General features: G+C 39.4%; 1 protein-coding gene across 1 annotated transcript; it reads right to left on the minus strand.

Annotated features, from left to right (window-relative positions):
* Window positions 1-1,528, minus strand: LOC113115595 (uncharacterized membrane protein C3orf80-like). Its single transcript, XM_026283165.1, has one exon. It carries the CDS (start codon window positions 1,023-1,025, stop codon window positions 519-521), a length of 507 nt encoding a protein of 168 aa, XP_026138950.1. The 5' UTR covers window positions 1,026-1,528; the 3' UTR covers window positions 1-518.
* Between the last annotated feature and the right edge of the window lie 19,259 nt (window positions 1,529-20,787).

Raw genomic sequence — 20,787 nt, forward strand, 5'->3', positions numbered from 1 at the left:
AATCAAATCATATATTTGTTTTCTTCAGAAGGACATTTCCAGAGTCTTAACGGAGACATTGAGTGTCTGAACCTCACGCTGAGCTTGTGGAAAGGATAAAACTGGAATTGTTTGTCAGGATAACTTTTATGTAACATGTCAAAAGAACTGTAAAATCTGTGGTGATCTCATAAACTCTGCTTTTAAACTTAAAGTAACGTTAAAAACATTTTTTAAGTTGTACCAGTTAATGTGCATTTATCCTGTTCATTTGTCTCTGAGCAGACCATCTCTTTCTCATTTCTGATTATGTGCACACAGTAAGCACAATAAGACCAGCAATTAAATGAAAATTGTTACTAACACATTTCTGCACATAATTGGCACTGTCTAGGACTGGATATTTCAAAACACTTACTTTAGGAGCCAAACCTGAATGGAAAAATGTCTTGAAAAGTGCACAGCTGCTGAAGACACATGGGATGCATTATTGTGGACGCATCAGCTGTTACAGAATCAAGTCAAACACAATGAGTGGACTATATAGAGTTTATGGGTCTTCTAGATGTGTGCAATGTTGCTCGTCTTTCCTCTATCGCTCCTGTGTTTGAGTTCAGATTGTCTCTATTTACCTCCATCATGATCTCCTCATATGTGGGCAGATAGTTCACCTCCTCGTATGTGGGAAGCATCAGCACCGGAGAGCTGAAGTCCCCTGTGAGAGAGTCCTGGGACGCGTGTCCATGCAGAAGTGATGGCTCCTCGGGCGTCTGACGGCGAGGACGGGGACATACGAGCCGCTGAATGAAGTAACCCACCACGAAGAGCAAGAGCAGGATCAGCAGTCCCGACAGCTTACGGACCAACCGTTCCAGATTGTCCAGGAAAGAGTGCAGAGGGAGATGATGGATGGACGTGATGCTGCTGCTGTTTCGTGTGCAGCATCGCTGGTCTTCATCACACTGGATCTCTGCACAACTGCGCACAGCCTCGCAGGAGAGGCTCATAAACCCAGACGCAACACTCAGCCATGTCCTTGTTCTCATGCTTGTACCATCAAGCGGTTCAGTGAAGGTGCAGTCTGTTACAGTCTAACACAAAATATAATCCGAGATATTTAGTTTCTGATCTTATCTCTTCATACAGCACACTGGAGCACAATCCCGGACGAGCCCCCATCGGATGTTTGGAGATAAGAGTTCTGCCACTCACTTATTGGAAACGAAAATGACAGATCAATGTAATAAAATCACTCTCTTCCTGTCATGAGGTAATGTCATTGTCTTTCAGTCAGTTTGGTTCAGTTTTCATCGCACTGTTGCTCATAATTCACATCCTCAGAATGGAGCAGGCGACCTCAGAAGCCACCTGATTAAAAATGCATGGCACTGTTTCTCTGTGGGTTTCAATGGACCCATTATAACCAGAACCAACTCAAACTAAACACTCCTCCTGATGCTCTCGCACGGCAGGCTGTGTTTGCTGTAAAGAACCCAAAATATGTTTTAGATGATACAGTTCATGTTACAGGGTAACAAGATTAGTGAGGACTGAGTAATACAGATGCTATTGTTTCTGGAGCTTCCTCTAATTACAGGTCAGTATCTGTGCTGTGTGCTACTTTTATTATTTCTTGTACATCTGGCTAGGTTTTTGTATGTTTGTTTTTCAAACAATTAATAAACTCTGGCTCATAATTATTTGTGCTAGGCACATGAATGATTTCTCAAATAATGTGTGTTGAGGACAAGAAATCAGGTGAAAAATACCTTCACACAATACGCTCAAAGACTAAACAAGTGTGGTAAACAAACAGACTACCACCCTACCTAGTTGTTGTTGCTTTTGCAAATAATTATAGTAATATGTAACATGGGTGCTATAATTTAGTGTAGAATGACTAATACAACCTATAAAATGTCTCAATGAAACCTCAGTGAAATAGGCAAATGCCTTTCCATGTCTACTATGTGGATAAATCTGTATTTTAAGTATTTACATTTGTGGTACCATGTAAGGTCTTTACAAAAAAGTGTGCTTTACAGAATTGGTTTTATGTACTAAATTGTATTATGGGCCTAGAAAAGGCAGAATGAATGTGCAATATACATTTACCAAAGTCTGCTTGTAAGGCTGCAGTCGATATTCACTTCTCATAAATAGAGCAAATGTCCAATTGGTCAAATGTGATTACTGGAGCATTATGCCATAAAATACACTGGAACAGAGACAAGTTGGCCAGCCAGATTCATGAGGGATCATGTTTCTCACTGTAATCACTCTCATTTACTGAAATGTGATGCGTGGTGTCATTAGTAAAACACTGAAATACGTTTGCTGACAGGGACTGCTGATGTATGTTTCAATGGCCACTTCTTCATACTGCCTTTTAATGCACTAATGAACAAATCATGATAGATACAGATTTTTCTTCTGTTCTTCAAAGATAGTGTCACTGTGTGTGATTGATGACAGCCTTTGTGCACTTGTTTCCTGTCTGTCCTGCTGCACAGTGGTTTGTGATTGTAGCTCCACTTTTCTGTTGAATCTTATTATCACTCTCTGTGGTTTAAAGTGATCAAATATCACTTAATTCCCACCTTATTTCTGATCATATCAAACTATTTATATTATATATCAAACTAATCTGATTAATTTGATAATTCTCTTTTATTCAAAAACTGCGCATGCAGCGTGTTAGCATTCATTAGCTGGATAGCTTGGCATTGGGATTTCCATTCACATCTATCACTGTTTTTCTTTCTTTTTAAGTTCATCAAACAACAGTGGTAGCCAGATCATTCATCAATCATGTTGAATAATGTCTTCTCCTGCAATGAGGGATTCACATGTGATAAATGCAAGTAAATAATTAAGCTGACAGAGAAGATTTCAGAATTAGAGACATGCATCCAATTGATGCTAATGATGTTCGACTTCGCCAGTCAAAGATCACTAAAAATAACTTTAAAGAGGTGTGTGAACTTGCAAGCACGATGTCAGACACTGTAATATGCTCTGGTCCCCTCCCTGCTTACCGTGGTGATGAGATGCATAGCAGATTGTCATCACTCAATGGCTGGATGTCTAAGTGGTGCCCACAGAATAACATAGATTTCATAGACAATTGGACGAGCTTTTGGGGCAGACCTGACCTGTTTAAAAGAGATGATCTTCATCCCTCCCGGGGTGGAGCTGCTCTTCTCTCTAGAAATATGGCAAATAGTCTTAGTGTTTATACTCGACTAACTGGGGCCCAGGTCAGGAAGCAGACAGACTGGCTAAACCGACCGTCTGCTAGCTGCCTCCCGTCACAGAGGTCAGTAAATTCTCAGCACATAGAGACTCTTTCAACTAGATATCACACTATAGAGACTGTGTCTGTTCCACGAACTAGAAAATACAAAAAAACGTCCAAACCAAGTTAAGGTTAACAATTTAATTGAGGTTCAACAAACAAAAAAACAGATGCAATATGGATAAACAAAATATAAAGCTAGGCCTATTGAATATCAATCTGTGTTTTACAAAAGCACTTTTTGTAAATAATATGATCACTGATCATAAGCTATATGTGCTCTGTTGTCCAGAAACCTGGCTAAAACCTGAATTACATTATTTTTAAATGAGTCTACCCCCCAAGATTACTGTTATAAACAGGACCCACGTCAAAAAGGTAAAGGGGAAGGTGTTGCTTCAATCTATAACAATGGTTTCAGTATTTATCAGAAGGCGTGCTTAAGGTAAAACTTGTTTTAAATAACATAACATTATCCAGAGAAACAAGTGTTAATGATAAATCCCCTGTGATGTTTGTACTGGCTACTGTATACAGGCCACCAAGGCACCATTCACACTTACTTAAATAATTTGCTGATTTTCTATCCAAGTTAGTACTGGCTGCAGATGAAGAACTTCAATGAAGTTTTAATTCTTGGTGATTTTAATATCAAGCTAAGCTCCTAAAAGAGGTGCTTCTAGAAGTCATGGATCCTCTTATGAATATTATTAATTCATCATTGTCATTAGAATATGTCCCCAAAACCTTCAAACTGGCTGTTATTAAGCCTCAAATAAAAAAACCTGAACTTGACCCCAGAGAACTTGTTTCTAGATTCGATCTAGAATCTTCCTTTTCCATACAAGATACTATAAAAGGTACTATACATCGTGGATGTATCTCTGTATTAGTGCTACTTGTTTTGTAGTGCTGTGTTCAACACAATTGACCACAACAATCTTTTGCAAAGACTAGAAGACCTTGTTGGCATTAGTGGAAGTGCATGGTTCAAATCGTACTTGTCTGACCGCCATCAATTCGTGGAGTGAATGAAGAGGTATCGTATCGATCACAAGTGCAGTATGGAGTACCTCAAGGCTCAGTATTAGGGCAGTTACTCTTCACGCTTTACATGTTACTCTTGGGAGATATCATCAGGAAGCACGTTGTTAGCTTTCACTGTCATGCTGATTATTGGAGTAATTTCTTACTGCTAAATTCTGAAAAAAAATAAAAAAAATAAACAAAGGTATCAGTTATAGTACCTAACCTAAAAACTCTGCATCTAAAAACTTCACATTTTCACATTCTAGATCCAGGAAGAATGACCATATTAGTTCTGTCAACACTGCACTAGTTACCTACTAAACATTGTACTGATTTTAAAGTCTTGTTTATTAATTATGAAGCCCTGAATGTTTTAGCACCTCAGTATTTGAATAAGCTCTTATAGTACTTCATGTCCGCTGCGTTCTCAAAACTCTGGCAATTTAATAATACCTAGAATATCAAAATCAACTTCGGGTGGCAAATCCTTTCCCTATTTAGTGCCCAAACTCTGGAATGATCTACCTAGTATTTTTCGAGAGGCAGACTAACTCTGTCAGTTCAAATTTACATTAAAGATCCATCTCTTTAACCTGTGTTACACATAACTCATAAATACATTTCTAATTTTCAAATCCATCAAAGGATTTTTGGCTGCATTAATTAGGTCAACTGGAACCGGGAACCCTTTCCATAACATCTGATGTACTTGCTACATCATTAGAAGAATGCCATCTAAACTAATATTAGTCTGTTTCTCTCTTATTCCGAGGTCACCGTAGCCACCAGATCCAGTCTGTATCCAGATCCGAGGGTCACTGCAGTCGCCCGGATCCAGTACGTATCCAGACCAGATGGTGGATCAGCACCTAGAAAGGACCTCTACAGCCCTGAATGTCAATGGAAACCAGGAAAACAAGATGAGCCCCAGCGACCGATCCCTTGTAAAGACCTTGTCTCAGACAGCCACCAGGATAAGACCACAGGAACCAGATGAGTCCTCTGCATCCATCTGACTTTGCTGTAGCCTGGAATTGAACTGCTGGTTTTATTTGGCCATAGAAGTAGAACTGGCCCTCGGACTGAGCCTGGCTTTCTCCTAAGTCTTTTTTCTCCATTCTGTCACCGATGGATTTTGGTTCCTTGTTGCTGTCGCCTCTGGCTTGCTTAGTTTGGGACACTTAATATCCAGCAATATTTTAGACTTGATTGCACAGATACTATTTAAAGAGCCAGTAAGATGAAAATTCTAAGCTTCCTATCATTGTTTATAAGTCCTGTACATTAGGTTTAAATCCATCCCAGGTTAAAAAACATTGTCATTTTGTCAAAATATCATTTTAAAATTACCTCAATTCTCAGAGATCCCCAAACGGTTCGCGCAAAGCTGTTCAAAAGATTCAGTTTCCTTAAACCCCACCTTTCGGTAGCATACTGTGTTCTGATTGGTCAACTGACATAGTCAGGTTTGATTGGTTGTTCCACACACACCTCCACGGTAAACTATGCGTTAGCATCTTTTTGGGGTGAATTATGTCTTATTTCTCTCATCGCGAAGCAAACAGTAAAATAAATAACTTGAACAGTCTTGCTGCTTTTTCTTCTGTGTGGGTGTATTCAAGCCGCGCTTCAGTTTGAATCTGAATAGCGCGTTCAGCGCGGGGGCGTGGTCACATTAGATATAGTGAAGGGAGACGTGAAAAACAGACATCGCGTTGTTTTCATATGGATTACTTTATCACACGTTGAGTATTCACGGAGTTACACTTCATTTTAATGACGTGTTTGTAAATGAAGATCAGTGCAGAGAACGGCTGCAGACAGCACACATACTGATAAGACGCTCGGGAGAAAACAAACACATAACTTCATAATCATACTTCGCATTGTGATTCGGAGATGCTCGTTGGTCTAAATAAAGTTGGTAATGAACCCTCTTTTATGGCCAAATGCTTTGAAAATCCCGCCTTGTACTCACAGAGATTAGAAAAGCAGTCATCAGTGAAATGTTGGGAACACAACAAAAGGGATTTGTTGTACTGCTCTGGTATTGTGGTAAAATGCAGGTCAGAGGTCAGTTTCTCCCAACACGGTAGGCGGAGATTATTATGCAAAGTGTTCCTAGTGACGTACATAGAGATGGGCAAAAGATTTGAAATCTATAACGACTCGTTTCAGCGATTCAGAGTCGACTCCTAACTTTAGAAGCCAATAACTTTATAAATCGTGTACTTTTTGGTTTAATTATTTGCACATTGTTTACACTGATGGACAGCTACATCATACACTGTAATACAGGTAATTTTTGATTTCCCATCTGTGTGGCTCTTTAAACTGAACTGAGTTGGATTATGAAATCACCAAATTTAATGATTAACTGCCTTTAACTGAAAAATTTGCCAATGTAAATATGCATTACTGGCACATTATTTTCCTAATTTATTCTCTACTGTGCTTTCAAACTCCATTTCCCAGAATCCCATGCTAATCACTACCAGGTTTTCCCCATTACCACTCCCCTATATATATTGTGTTTGGACTCTCAATGATTGCGAAGTCTTGTTTAGTTCTGTCTGGCATTTCCGAGCAGTTTACTAGTGTTTGTTCCTTCCGTGTTTGACTTTGGATTGTTTATACTGACTGTGATTCTATGCTGTGATCCAGCAGCCTTAAGGAAATACATTGAGGTTAGTCATAAATCCAGGAGCCCAGTTTATGTGTCTACATCAAGGAGATTGGCTCATCGAAGACTATTTGATGGACTTTGTTGAGTTGGCTCATTTAACCAACATGGACAAGGTATGCCTTATGGTCTTTTTCAGGGAAGGGCTGTCTGATTCACTCAGCTTGATCATGCCATTGCACGAACCTCACTTTACACTGGAAAGTTACATAGATCTGGCACTTCAACTAAGTGGCTCTGCATTTAGTGTGGGTGTTTTGGATGAGGAACATCGCAGTCCTTCAGTCTCTTCCATTCCAGAAACTGTGCACAAGATGGCAGCCAGCCCAGTGCCTCTGCATAAGAAGGCTGCCAATCCGGCGTTCCAGCATGAAATGGCAGCCACAGTTGACCTACCAGAGTCAAGTCCCTGTTGACCTTCCAGAGTCAAATTAGGTCCATAGCCTAGTCAGATCCCCATTGATCTTCCAGAGCCAAATCAGGTCCCCGTTGATCTTTCAGATTCTTGTGAGGTCCCCATTGATCTTCCAGAATCAAGGTGGAGTCAAGTCACCGCTGACCATCCAGAGTCAGGTCAAGTCATCATTAACACCCACGAGTCAAATAAAACACAGTTAAACTTCATGAGTCAAGTCACCGTTGATCTTCGTGAACAAGGTCAAGTCACAGTTGATCTTTATGAGCCCAGTCATACCACAACAGATCATCCAGAGCCTCATCACATCTCAGCTGAACTTCCAGAGCCTCGTCACATCCTGTCTGTTGCACCCAACAATGTCCTCTCAGTCTGTTTTGTTGCTGTCAAGGAGACTGTTACTGCTGTGGAACCTCCAGAGGTGGAGGCAACTGCTGCAGAACCTTCAGAGGTGTCAGTTGTATCCATCCATGAACTCTTGTCCTATCCTGTCATGGCCACAGAGGCCATCCGTGAACTCCCAATCCACCTCATCACTGCCACGGAGGCCGCCATTAACCTGTTCATGTTCTCTGTTTCAGTCCTACCTGACCAGACTTGTTCTCCTGTGCCATTGACTCCACTGTGGTGGTCGTGTGCTCCGCCCTGTTCCCAATGTTAAGCCCACGGTGGGCTTCTGTTCCCCATGTTAGGCCCTGGAAGGGCTCCTGTTCCTCATGTTAGGCCCTGGAAGGGCTCCTGTTCCTCATGTTAGGCCCAGGAAAGGCTCCTGTCCCCCATGTTAAGCCCGGGGATGACTCCAGTTCTGCTGCTGGCTGGCTCTGCCCTGTTCCCCGGCCACTCCACTTCCACACGGACCTGGCCCTCCATCCCTGCCACTGTTCCGCCTCTGCTCTACCGCCCTCCTTGATTGCGAAGTCTTGTTTAGTTCTGTCTGGCATTACTGAGCGGTTTCCTAGTGTTTGTTCCTTCCGTGTTTGACTTTTGATTGTTTATACTGACTGTGATTCTCTGCTATCTGCCCCAACCCCTGCTTGTTACTTTTGGATGTCCTCTGACATACCTGACGCTGTTTTCTCATCTCTGCCTGTTTGACAATTCTCTTTAATAAACTACCGCATATGGATCTGACTGTCTCTTACTCCATGTTACACCTACTGACAGATGTTGACTATAAAAATACTATATATTAATGTTTACCTGTACATAAGCTAAAAAAAAAACATACTACAGGAATGCTTCACATAATACAAAACTTACACAATGTCAGATTTGACTTTAAGTACTATATATAAATGTTAACCTATGCTTAAACTAAAAACTAGCTACACATAAACACTGTACCTATACACAAACTATCCTACATATTTGAGTATGAATATACTATATATAAATGTTTACTTTTACATAAAATGAAAAGGAAAAATACATCGACTATACGAATGCTTCACATAACACTGTACTTGTGCAAATAGAAACATTGCAAGTCAAGCAGCTGGCTGAGGAATAGTGCAAGATGATTTGTAGTGCACAAGCATGAAAACACATATTTGAGTCTTTTGTGGTATTATGTACACACAGCATTGTGTGTGAAAAGTGTCTAGTGTGCATAGAGAAGAATTTACAAAAAAAATTAACACTTCTTGAGAACATTTATTATTTACAAACCTTTTCTGTTCCATCTTGAAATAAAGTTATTTTACAGATTCATATAATAAGCACAGTGGATGAGAACTATCCATTGTTTAATAATTGGATTTGCCAAGGTTATGTTGGGCTGTACAGATTTTCCTAACACATCTATTTTTCTTTAATTGTCTTTGAAGCTTTTCATGGAGACTTTTGCTCCATTTATTTTTATTAATGTGGTATCATGTTTCAGAATTTCATGTGAATCAGGATTGCTGATTCTTTCTCAAAATGTCTGGCTAATCTCTCTCTCTCTCTCTCTCTCTCTCTCTCTTTGTAGGAGTTGAAATGTCCACCAACAGGGTTTGGTATAAAGTCCGTAAAGGCTACTGCTACAACATGTCCTTGGTTTGCTCTAATGGATGAGGCTGTTGGGAAGTGTCTCTCTGTTTAACCACCTGTTTTAATATCCTCTTCCATTCAGGATGACCCATGACCATCAACTTCCTCGGTTTCTGAGGCTGCTTCTCAAATGCCCCCACAAGCTGAATGCAAAACGGAAAGATCCATTGACCTCTAGGATTTCCTGTGAAGTTGAAGGCAGAAAAAGATGATGTGTGTGTGTGTGTGTGTGTATGTGTGAGAGAGAGAGAGAGCGCTGCCGTGGAGATGAGATGACTGAGCAATTCCTGTCACTGTTAGAAACTTTGTTAAAAAACTTTAAACTTAAAATGTGGTAAAAAAAAAAAAAAGTCTTATTTCTAGGTCAATAACAGTCATTAACCTATCAGAGCATGTGAGCGGAGCGGAGTGGTGTGACGGTCTATAGACGTGCACTCTACTCAGTCGCTCAACCGCCCAAGCAAGCGCTTCGTTAATATTCCGCTCACACTCGCCGTAAACCAATTCTCACCGACATAAAACTTGACTAGTTGTTTACTGTTTGTACCGAAATTCTTGGATAATTGTATACAATTATTCATGCTGAGTTGCTGATAAATAGCAATTATCATGTTTCAAAACAAAATTCTTACATTCTACCTAATTGCATTAATTGTATTAATTAAAATCTATTAAATATATAAGTCTAACCTTAGCCAACATACCTAAAATGCAAAAACTGAAAAAGTGTATTTGATTTTCGTTAACTTTATTTAGATGAAAATAGGCTAGCTGCCAGTTGTTGTGCAATAGTACATTAAAAACAGGTTCATTAAAACACAAACGCACGCACACACACACACGAGATGAAATATGCATAGATCTTTACAAAAAAAAAAATTTATAAAGCCTGTGAGAAACATAAACAAGATAAAATGCACTTAAAGAACACTTAGATTATGAACTGACATCGATGAAAGAAACACACTTTCTAGTGTCAAGTTAAAGTAGACCATAACTGCGGGGAACTTTGGTCTATTAAAACGTATCTTGATGTTTACTGGATTTTAGAATTCAAGTGTCAGGCTTCAGGCTCAATCATGCGCAGCTGACTGCTCCATCTCCATCAGGGATTCCCACCCAGAGCATTTAACGGTTGAGCAATCGTAGAAAATTTTGAAATAAAACGCCTGTAGTAACCTGCAAGGACCTTACTTCCTGGACTATCATGGAGGTGGGGCCAGCCTTTGACTGCTGCTGTGGAATACCTGTTCAAGATGGCTAAGATGAGCAGAAAAATCAAATGAGTATACGATAATGTCATCCAAGTATACCAGTGAAAAATTTGTTAGAACCGCTCAGGCAATGCTGCATTACCCCCTGGAAGGAGGCAGGACCATTGCACAGCTCAAAAGCCATACGTTGGAATTCATATAGCCCAAGGGGAATGGCAAAAGTGGTCTTAGGGCGATCCTCTGAATGTACACCAACCTACCAATAACCAGGTCTAAGGTACTGAACCATTCCACCCTTTTCAAAGTAGTAAGCGTCTCCTCAAATCTCAGAAGAGGAAAAGCATCGTTGTGTGTGACCGCATTCAATTTAACATAGTCCATGCAGAATCGGCAACTCCCATACTTTTTTTCACCATCACCACAGGGCCAACCAAGGGCTAGTATTCTCAGAAATGACCCCCTTATCCAGTATGTCTATCGATAAAACCTTCATCTCTTGATACATCATGGGAGGTAATGGTCGAAATCTCTCCCGAATGGGAGGAACATCTCCAGTATGATGTCCAAAGGAATTAGACCATTTTTTCAAAAATGCATCAAGATCTTGGCACTGCTGTATAGTCAAGTCAGATAATTGTCAGAGTTGGTTTACTCTAGATCAGGAATCCCTAAATCTGGATCTCGAGGTCCACTTTCCTGCAGAGTTTAGCGCTAACCCTAATCAAACACACCTGAGCATGCTAATCAGTGTCAATCAGTGTCTTTGGGATCATTCGAAAATGGCAGACAGGTGACTTTAATCAGGGTTGGAGCTAAACTCTGCAGTGCATTGGACCTCCAGGGTAAGATTTGAGGAAGGGGGCTCTAGATGAAGTTGTACTTTCTGCATGGGGACTAGCTTAAATCATGCTCACATCCATGATACCCTCAGTGTCCAGAGTCAGTCCAAGGTCCCAGTGTCCATAAATATCAGGGCTATTGATTTCATACAGCTGCCCAAGCTTGTGATACTTTCCCCACATAAACACTGTAAGGATGTACATTACAAAGTCTCATAGGAATACTACCATCTCTCACTATAAAAATGGTTTGTGCAGCAGTCACAGGCTGTTCAGACACTGTAATGTCGCAGTCCCATTCGATCACGTCCCCAAACCATGACTTCACACCTTGTTGGTATATGAACACCTCGTTCTATTGGCCAATCACACGTAGCCCAGAGAACCATCTTGCTGTGTTTATGCTGGCAGAACCTGATTTTACCAAGTGAGACATGTTCCTGGGACAACATCTTTGTTGTCCCTGGAACAACATTGTGATTAACCAATCAGATTTGAAGAACCAGTTTATAGATTTAGTGAAGTTTACGCTTACAATCACTGTTTGGTGCTTGTACAGTGTCATTCATTTATAATTTCCTCTGATTTTAGGGATTACTCATGTTTAAGGTTAGGTTTAGGTGTAGGGATATGGTCAATAATATATTTTTGGAGTAAAATGTTGTTCCAGGGTCAACTAAATATGTTGACCTAGGAACACATCTAACTCAGCAATATCAGGACGTGCTTTATGCTGCGACATGACAGACTGCCATTACCTGCTGCAATGCTCGTCCTTCTCTGTTGTTCTGAAATGATGAAGACTTTCCCACATTCTGGAAAAGAGAATTTACCTTTTACTATTATAGCACCCCTTTCAGGAACTTGAACACCAGCTATTTTAAAATTCAACAGCAGAGAGACTTGGGAACCAGTGTTTTATAATCATGTACACTCAATATCTTGAATCAAAATACTCAGCATTGGGCAGTCACCAACAAATGAAAGAGTGGTCCTAGGAGTTTCAGATGAAATTGATGGCCCCACCACCTTTACCTCTGCAGCAGGGTGGCCTAGTTTAAGACCACATTAGATAGCACACTGTACTTACAGTACCTTGCTATATGTCCCAATTGTTGGTGCCACCAACAGATCGGTCTCCCCTCTACATCTCACATATTTAAAGTGGACTGCCCTTCCAGTCTTATTCAGAACCGGTGCCCAGTGAATCGATTCCTTTGAACTGTTTGCTTGCCTGCTGAACAATGCCGCTTATCGGTTCCATTCATTGCAAATGTGTCATGACATCACCCACGCGCTGCATGTTTTGGTTAAAAACGCAGGAAACATGGCATCGAGGTCGAAACACTCTTAAGTTTGGATATATTTCAGGCGAAAAGATGACAATACGGTTGTTTGCAACAGTTGTAAAAGTTCAATTTCATCAAAGGGGGGAACTACCTCCAATATGCAGAAACATTTGTCCATACAGCATGCAATTCATTTGTGTGTTTGATACACATCTACGTAGTGACACAACAAGTGAGTCAAGCAGCAGTGGAGCTAACGGAACGCCATCTGTTATTAATGCCGAAGGTAACTTGTCTCCAGGCAACTTGTGAACACCGTTTCATTGTGTCAACTTTTACTATACGGACTATCTCCATTTTCACGGTCCATCAAATTTAGATGATAATGATAATGGACAGAGTATTGCTGGCTCGGAGGCTGCAGCAAGTATCTCTCATGCACCTCTCATGCTACTCCGTTTACAGAGGCAGGGAAGAATAAAATGACAGAGGCAAGGATAAATGAGTTTGCACCCATTTGCCACAGTACAGGCCACTGCATTTCGGTAAGTTAATTGAAAATAACAAATGCATGACCAAAATTAGCATGTTTTTGTGTCAGTATAATTCTGTTTCATTAATTCCTAGTCATACTGTATCATATACCCAGCTAACAGGGAACGTTCCAATAACTTTCACTTACATTATGTAAAAGCTATGTAAATGTTAGAAAAAAACGTTTCTGACATAATGTTTCTGGAACAGTCTTATGATGTTTTCATGGGTAAAATACATTGTCGTAACGTTGAGGGAAAACATTTTCATAAATTAAGGGAAATGTTAGTTAACTCTTTTATGTTAGCTGGGTATTTTCTGTAGCGACCCTCATAGCAAACGGACTTGGCCCATATGTGGCCTCAAGCTGGCACTGCTGGCCTAATGTCGGCACTGTCAAGTAGTCTTTAAGCCAGAGTTGGGCCATGTGTGGCAATGATGGCACTGCGGGGATCCGGCAAACAATATGAGTCTCAGTTGTTGTTGGGAGGAGTGTGGCCCAGATCAGTCAGGTGATATGTGGCCCAAATCAGGCTAAGATGTGGCAGCATATTATGTGACCCATGATAAACAAGATAAATACAATATTGCATGATAATGGTTAAATAATCACAGACATTTTAATGAAGTGTAGTACTGTTAAAATGAAGTCTTTGAAATGACAAGTTAAACCAGAATGAAACATTATCATTTCAAAATTAAGCAAATCAGTCAAGTGCATTAAAGTTCTGCAATAAATGATTATGATTATTATATTATATTATAAGTTAAAAGTGTCTATCTGTTACGTTTCTCATATAGACTATATACTTTATACACTCACTCTTTATTGGTTGATTTGTTCTTCATAAAAATAAATAGAAAAACCAATGCAATTCGTTTTTTTATTGCACAGTTACATGATGTGTGGGTTTTAAGTCTGATTTTCTATTCAGTTTAATGTACTTTATTGGCATAGTCTGTGTGACCAATTGGGTCTGGGCTATATAAAGCTCAGGTGTGGCTCAGATTTGGGGATTCTGGTTTACTTAAGGCTGAGAATTGGTACCAATAATAAAACCTCCTTTGGCCCAGTACACGGCCAGTTCGGGCCGGATATGGCCCATGTGTGACCCTAGTCTTTAATCCAGTTCTGGGCCACTTCAGGGCCGTCATTCTTTGTGGTACTTGGGCCGAGGGAAAAGTGAGTTCGAGTTTGCAATTACATTGTACTTTAATATTAATTGTAGAAAAATGTATATAAAATACCTTCTTTGTAGCTGACTACGCCGCCTAGAGTTTTAAAAAAAACAGAAGAAAATATAGATCATTTACACAGGTTCCTTTCTTTTATAGAGATGGAACGGTGGAAACATCACCCAAACAAAATATCAGAATAAGACTTTATTTATTACAATCAATTAAATAATAATAAAAAAAAAATTATCCAAGTCCAAACTCGATAGACAGTCCGAGTCAAATTCAGTCCCTGTTGGGCATCTGCATTACTGCTGGCCACCATTAAACTCAGTTCCCCAGAGAATGATGGGACTGGAAGTCACACAATCCAGTTTTCAAATAGATGAAAAATTTATTAAATAGCACTCTGCTATCAGTCCCATGTAGTCGCTGACCAGAAAACTGCCATGGGCGTTCGCTCTCGATCGTCACTACAGCACTCGAATAGACGTCCCCAACCAGTAAGCACTCGTCTCACATGTTGCTGTTGCTCAGGATTCCTCAAATCACAGACTCATCCACCTTTATTCATCTGTAGGACACTGCACACTCACCTAGCCATAAGCTATCTCACCGCATGCAGAACACTCACTTTGCAGGTCCTTGCTCGTCCTTTCATTAGGCCAGTTACAAACACGCCCAGACGGTGTCACCCCCTGTAGAATCCCAGTCACAGCTGTCCTTTTAAAGGGGAACATATTTCCGCACTCGCCCAGTGTCCATCACTCATAAGTTAATTTGATATAATTAGAAAAATAGATTTGCGTCTTTGTATAATACTGCTTGAAAAAAGAAAGGAAAAAAAACAACAAAACAGAAATTCCATATAAACAGCAATCCAATGTAAACACATGTATAAATATATATAAAAATATTGTGCCACACCCAATTTGCCCCTGAAATCAAGTGTCAATGCTTCTGTGTCTAAGCGCTTGATCAGATACCACGAAAAAAACAGCAAAAGGTGTTAATATACACTCACAATGTGATGTTATGTAATACTACTAAATACAATAATAATCCTATCCTTTAACTCCATAACGAAATCCCAGATAACCAAACAATGAAAATATAAATAAATATAAAAAGTTTGAAAATATTTAGCTTAAATGTTTAATATGAATAAACAGTGCACATAAATGGCTGCTGAGGTAGTATTCTCAATTTAAGCAAACTGAGGCTTGGACCCAGAAACAGTGCTTTTTATGTCATCACTTAACCATATGAATGGAGTTTACTTATTGAATGAATCAGCTTTTTGAATGAATCAGTTGAATAAATGATTCAGTGATTCAGTCATTAACACAGTCAAATGCTTTGTTTTTGAATGAATCGTTTGAATCTCAATGACTCATTCATTAACATTCACTTGCTGTCACCTACCCAAAAATACAAAATGGAAGGAAGAGTTAAAACTGAACAAAATCTTGCTACTCAAACTGTGTTTGAACATATACATATGCTTCTTTTCCATTTTGAATTTATTTGTACTTTTACACGCAATACTTAAATGTACTTAAGATTACATAATTTTACACTTTTAGTAATATTCAATAATCAAGTAATATTCTAAACAATGACTCCAACTTCTACAAGTCATTTTCTGGTAAGATATCTGTACTTTTACTTGAGTATGACTTACAGGTATTTTATACACCACTGCAATAGATGATATTACTGTGTATCGACAATATTCAGAGTTGAAGTGAAGTGACAGTCAGCCAAGTATGGTGACCCATACTCAGAATTTGTGCTCTGCATTTAACCCATCCGAAATGCACACACACAGAGCAGTGAACACACACACACACACACACTGTGAACACACCCTGAGCAGTGTTCATCATTTATGCTGCGGCGCCCGGGGAGCAGTTGGGGGTTCGATGCTCTTGCTCAAGGGCACCTAAGTCGTGGTATTGAAGGTGGAGAGAGAACTGTTCATGCACTCCCCCCACCCACAATTCCGTCCGGCCCGAGACTAGAACTCACAACCCTTCGATTGGGAGTCCAACCCTCTAACCATTAGGCCACGACTTCCCCATGATGTAATGCCTTTGATGATGGACTTGATGCGGTTCTGGCTTAACATAGTTAAACCGATAAATTGTTGTGTGGGCCCCTTTTTCTTTTTTTTTTGTCATGTTGACACATAATTATTTGCAGGTTTTGTTCTTTTGTTTGTTTGTGCTGTTTTTGGCTGACATTATTAAAGTGACTTCTCCTGAGATGGCTTTGCAATTTTCTTCTGCTCAACTTAGAACTTTAAAAGGATCTCTCCGCTTGGATTTATACACTTATAAATGCTGTGAACTTGACGAAAACTTGATCTAAAATTAAGCTCAAAAAAGTTGCATCTTTTGAATATCTAGCATTGAAAATGAGTGGCAAAACATCAAACCAGCAAGAAATGTTTTATGTTCTGAGAATGTTTTCAGCGGCAAGGTTTATTATAGTTCCCAGAATGTTTTTTTAAAAAAAAAGGTAGGATAAAATTCTCTCAAAACATTCTAAACGTGTCTACTGATAACATTGTTAGAACATTATTCTCTAAGGCTGCATTTACACTGCAGGTCTTGATGCCCAAATCAGATTTTCTGATTATATCTGTGTATATCCACTATACAGTATTGTTCAAAATAATAGCAGTACAATGTGACTAACCAGAATAATCAAGGTTTTTAGTATATTTTTTATTTCTACGTGGCAAACAAGTTACCAGTAGGTTCAGTAGATTGTCAGAAAACAAACGAGACCCAGCATTCATGATATGCACGCTCTTAAGGCTGTGCAATTGGGCAATTAGTTGAAAGGGGTGTGTTCAAAAAAATAGCAGTGTCTACCTTTGACTGTACAAACTCAAAACTATTTTGTACAAACATTTTTTTTTTCTGGGATTTAGCAATCCTGTGAATCACTAAACTAATATTTAGTTGTATGACCACAGTTTTTTAAAACTGCTTGACATCTGTGTGGCATGGAGTCAACCAACTTGTGGCACCTCTCAGCTGTTATTCCACTCCATGATTCTTTAACAACATTCCACAATTCATTCACATTTCTTGGTTTTGCTTCAGAAACAGCATTTTTGATATCACCCCACAAGTTCTCAATTGGATTAAGGTCTGGAGATTGGGCTGGCCACTCCATAACATTAATTTTGTTGGTTTGGAACCAAGACTTTGCCCGTTTACTAGTGTGTTTTGGGTCATTGTCTTGTTGAAACAACCATTTCAAGGGCATGTCCTCTTCAGCATAGGGCAACATGACCTCTTCAAGTATTTTAACATATGCAAACTGATCCATGATCCCTGGTATGCGATAAATAGGCCCAACACCATAGTAGGAGAAACATGCCCATATCATGATGCTTGCACCTCCATGCTTCACTGTATTCACTGTGTACTGTGGCTTGAATTCAGAGTTTGGGGGTCGTCTCACAAACTGCCTGTGGCCCTTGGACCCAAAAAGAACAATTTTACTCTCATCAGTCCACAAAATGTTCCTCCATTTCTCTTTAGGCCAGTTGATGTGTTCTTTGGCAAATTGTAACCTCTTCTGCACATGCCTTTTTTTTAACAGAGGGACTTTGCGGGGGATTCTTGAAAATAGATTAGCTTCACACAGACGTCTTCTAACTGTCACAGTACTTACAGGTAACTCCAGACTGTCTTTGATCATCCTGGAGGTGATCATTGGCTGAGCCTTTGCCATTCTGGTTATTCTTCTATCCATTTTGATGGTTGTCTTCCGTTTTCTTCCACGTCTCTCTGGTTTTGCTCTCCATTTTAAGGCATTGGAGATCATTTTAGCTGAACAGCCTATCATTTTTTGCACCTCTTTATAGGTTTTCCCCTCTCTAATCAACTTTTTAATCAAAGTACGCTGTTCTTCTGAACAATGTCTTGAACGACCCATTTTCCTCAGCTTTCAAATGCATGTTCAACAAGTGTTGGCTTCATCCTTAAATAGGGGCCACCTGATTCACACCTGTTTCTTCACAAAATTGATGACCTCAGTGATTGAATGCCACACTGCTATTTTTTTGAACACACCCCTTCCAACTAATTGCCCAATTGCACAGCCTTAAGAGCGTGCATATCATGAATGCTGGGTCTTGTTTGTTTTCTGAGAATCTACTGAACCTACTGGTAACTTGTTTGCCACGTAGCAATAAAAAAATATACGAAAAACCTTGATTATTCTGGTTAGTCACATTGTACTGCTATTATTTTGAACAATACTGTATATGACTATATAGTGTTTTGCTTTCCACAATATTTTGAAAAGTCAACAAAAAAAAGCAAAACATTGGTCTCGTATGGCGGAGAAAAAAGAGGAGCCCTTGTTGCAGCCTGGGCAAATTTTGTGCCTATAATAAGTCATGTGATCTCAGTTGGTGGTGTCCACCTGAGTTGATGTCACTTATTTGATGATGTACGACTCGCATTTACTGGGAAATATCTGATTTGTCTGTTTACATGGCACACGCAAATGCATGTATCCGATTCATATCCGATTTATTACCACATATGAATGCGGCCTGAATCCGATCTGAGGACATCGGACTCCATGAGTTTTTTCCTGCTTCCACGTTAACTGGTCATATCCGAACTTGGGAATTGGGTCACTTGAATCATGCAGTGTAAATGGGGCCTAACATTCTTATAAAGCCTCCCATCACACTAGATGGGGCTCAGAAGTCAAATATTGGTTGAAAGTGAAAACCCAACCTTTGTTTGATGTCAAACTCCAGCTTAAATAACTCCAAAAACAGTATTACCAATTTAACTTATTATAAACAAGATTGTCATAAATGTAAAAAAGTTCTTATAGAGATTAACAGAGGTGTTGACGGTTTATTGAAAACAATAGTTTATTTTGACATCACCATTATGGTGATCAGTATTTAGGCAGTATTTTGTGTAACTGCTGTAACTCTATTTGTTACGGCGAAAACAGCGAGCATTAAAAAAAATAATCAGGTGACATGGTTTACATGCTGGTGTTTAAAATTTCATCATGTAATGATCTATTAAACTGGTTTTATCTGGAGACTAGTCTATGCTATCACTTCACTGTTAATGACTATAGCAAATGTGTCGCAACGCATAGAATCCTGTAAATTTATATCATATATATTTTTGTCTCTTCTTTTTAAATTACTTTGTTCATGAAATAAATAAAGATTACAGCAGCTAAAACACAACACTGACAAGTCAAGTGGGAAATTGCACAACTAATGCCAACACTTACTACCATTATGGTGACATCAAATCAAACTATTACTTTGAAACAGACATAAACATCTAAACCTCTGCTTAAATCTTAATTAGAATGTTAGGGGAAAATGTTCTAATAATGTTATTAATAAACATTTTTTGAATGTTTTTAGAGAACATTATTGTATCTTTTGAGAGAATGTTCTGGGAACAAAAATTCACAGTGGAACTTAACTGTTTGCTATGCTCAACAAACTCACTAACCCTCCACAACACAAGTTATTTCTGGCTCTGAGGTGCTTGTGAATAACTTTTCTCATTACTTTTCAGACAAATTTAAGTCTATCAGTGAATCCATTTCCAAAGACACCCCTCAAATAACTGACTCAAATGTTCACTTGATGCCTGCTGACTGAGCTCACTCAACATACTCTCGTTCTGCTTTTACTCGTATTATTTCTGCTGCCATAAGTGATCTAATTGTGAAGTCAAATTCTACATCCTGCCAGACTGATCCTATACCTACTGTTTTCCTCAAGATGTGTGTTCCTGAGGTTGAACCTTTTATAATAAGTATTATTTACTGTAGTTTAGCATCTGCCATCGTTCAAGCAGAATAAAAATGGCTGCAGTAACCCCATACTTTAAAAAACACCAAGTGTCTTCAGTGATTTACGAGACCATTGCACTCTTGTAAACATTTGTTGTTGATGGTACGGTGCTTCCGCAGTGGTCATTCCTGTGTCGAATTGGGTTGCACACTTCAGGTTGCACTACCCCCTGTTGAGCTGCAAGCGGCCATTCTCCAATGTGATCAGCACATAAACAAGCAATTTCTCTAAAAGAGCAATAAACGAGTGCGTCTTTGTAAAGATGATGGATCGTCCTGTTTCTGGGTGCGGTCGTTACCTGGCTGAGGTGGTCCTACATCCTGCCAGATTGATCCTATACCAAGTGTTTTCCTTAAGATGTGTGTTCCTGAGATTGACTCTTTCATAACACATATGATTAACTGTAGTTTAGCATCTGACATTTTTCC

This window comes from Carassius auratus, chromosome 15, assembly GCF_003368295.1.
Source record: "Carassius auratus strain Wakin chromosome 15, ASM336829v1, whole genome shotgun sequence".
NCBI lineage: Eukaryota > Metazoa > Chordata > Actinopteri > Cypriniformes > Cyprinidae > Carassius > Carassius auratus.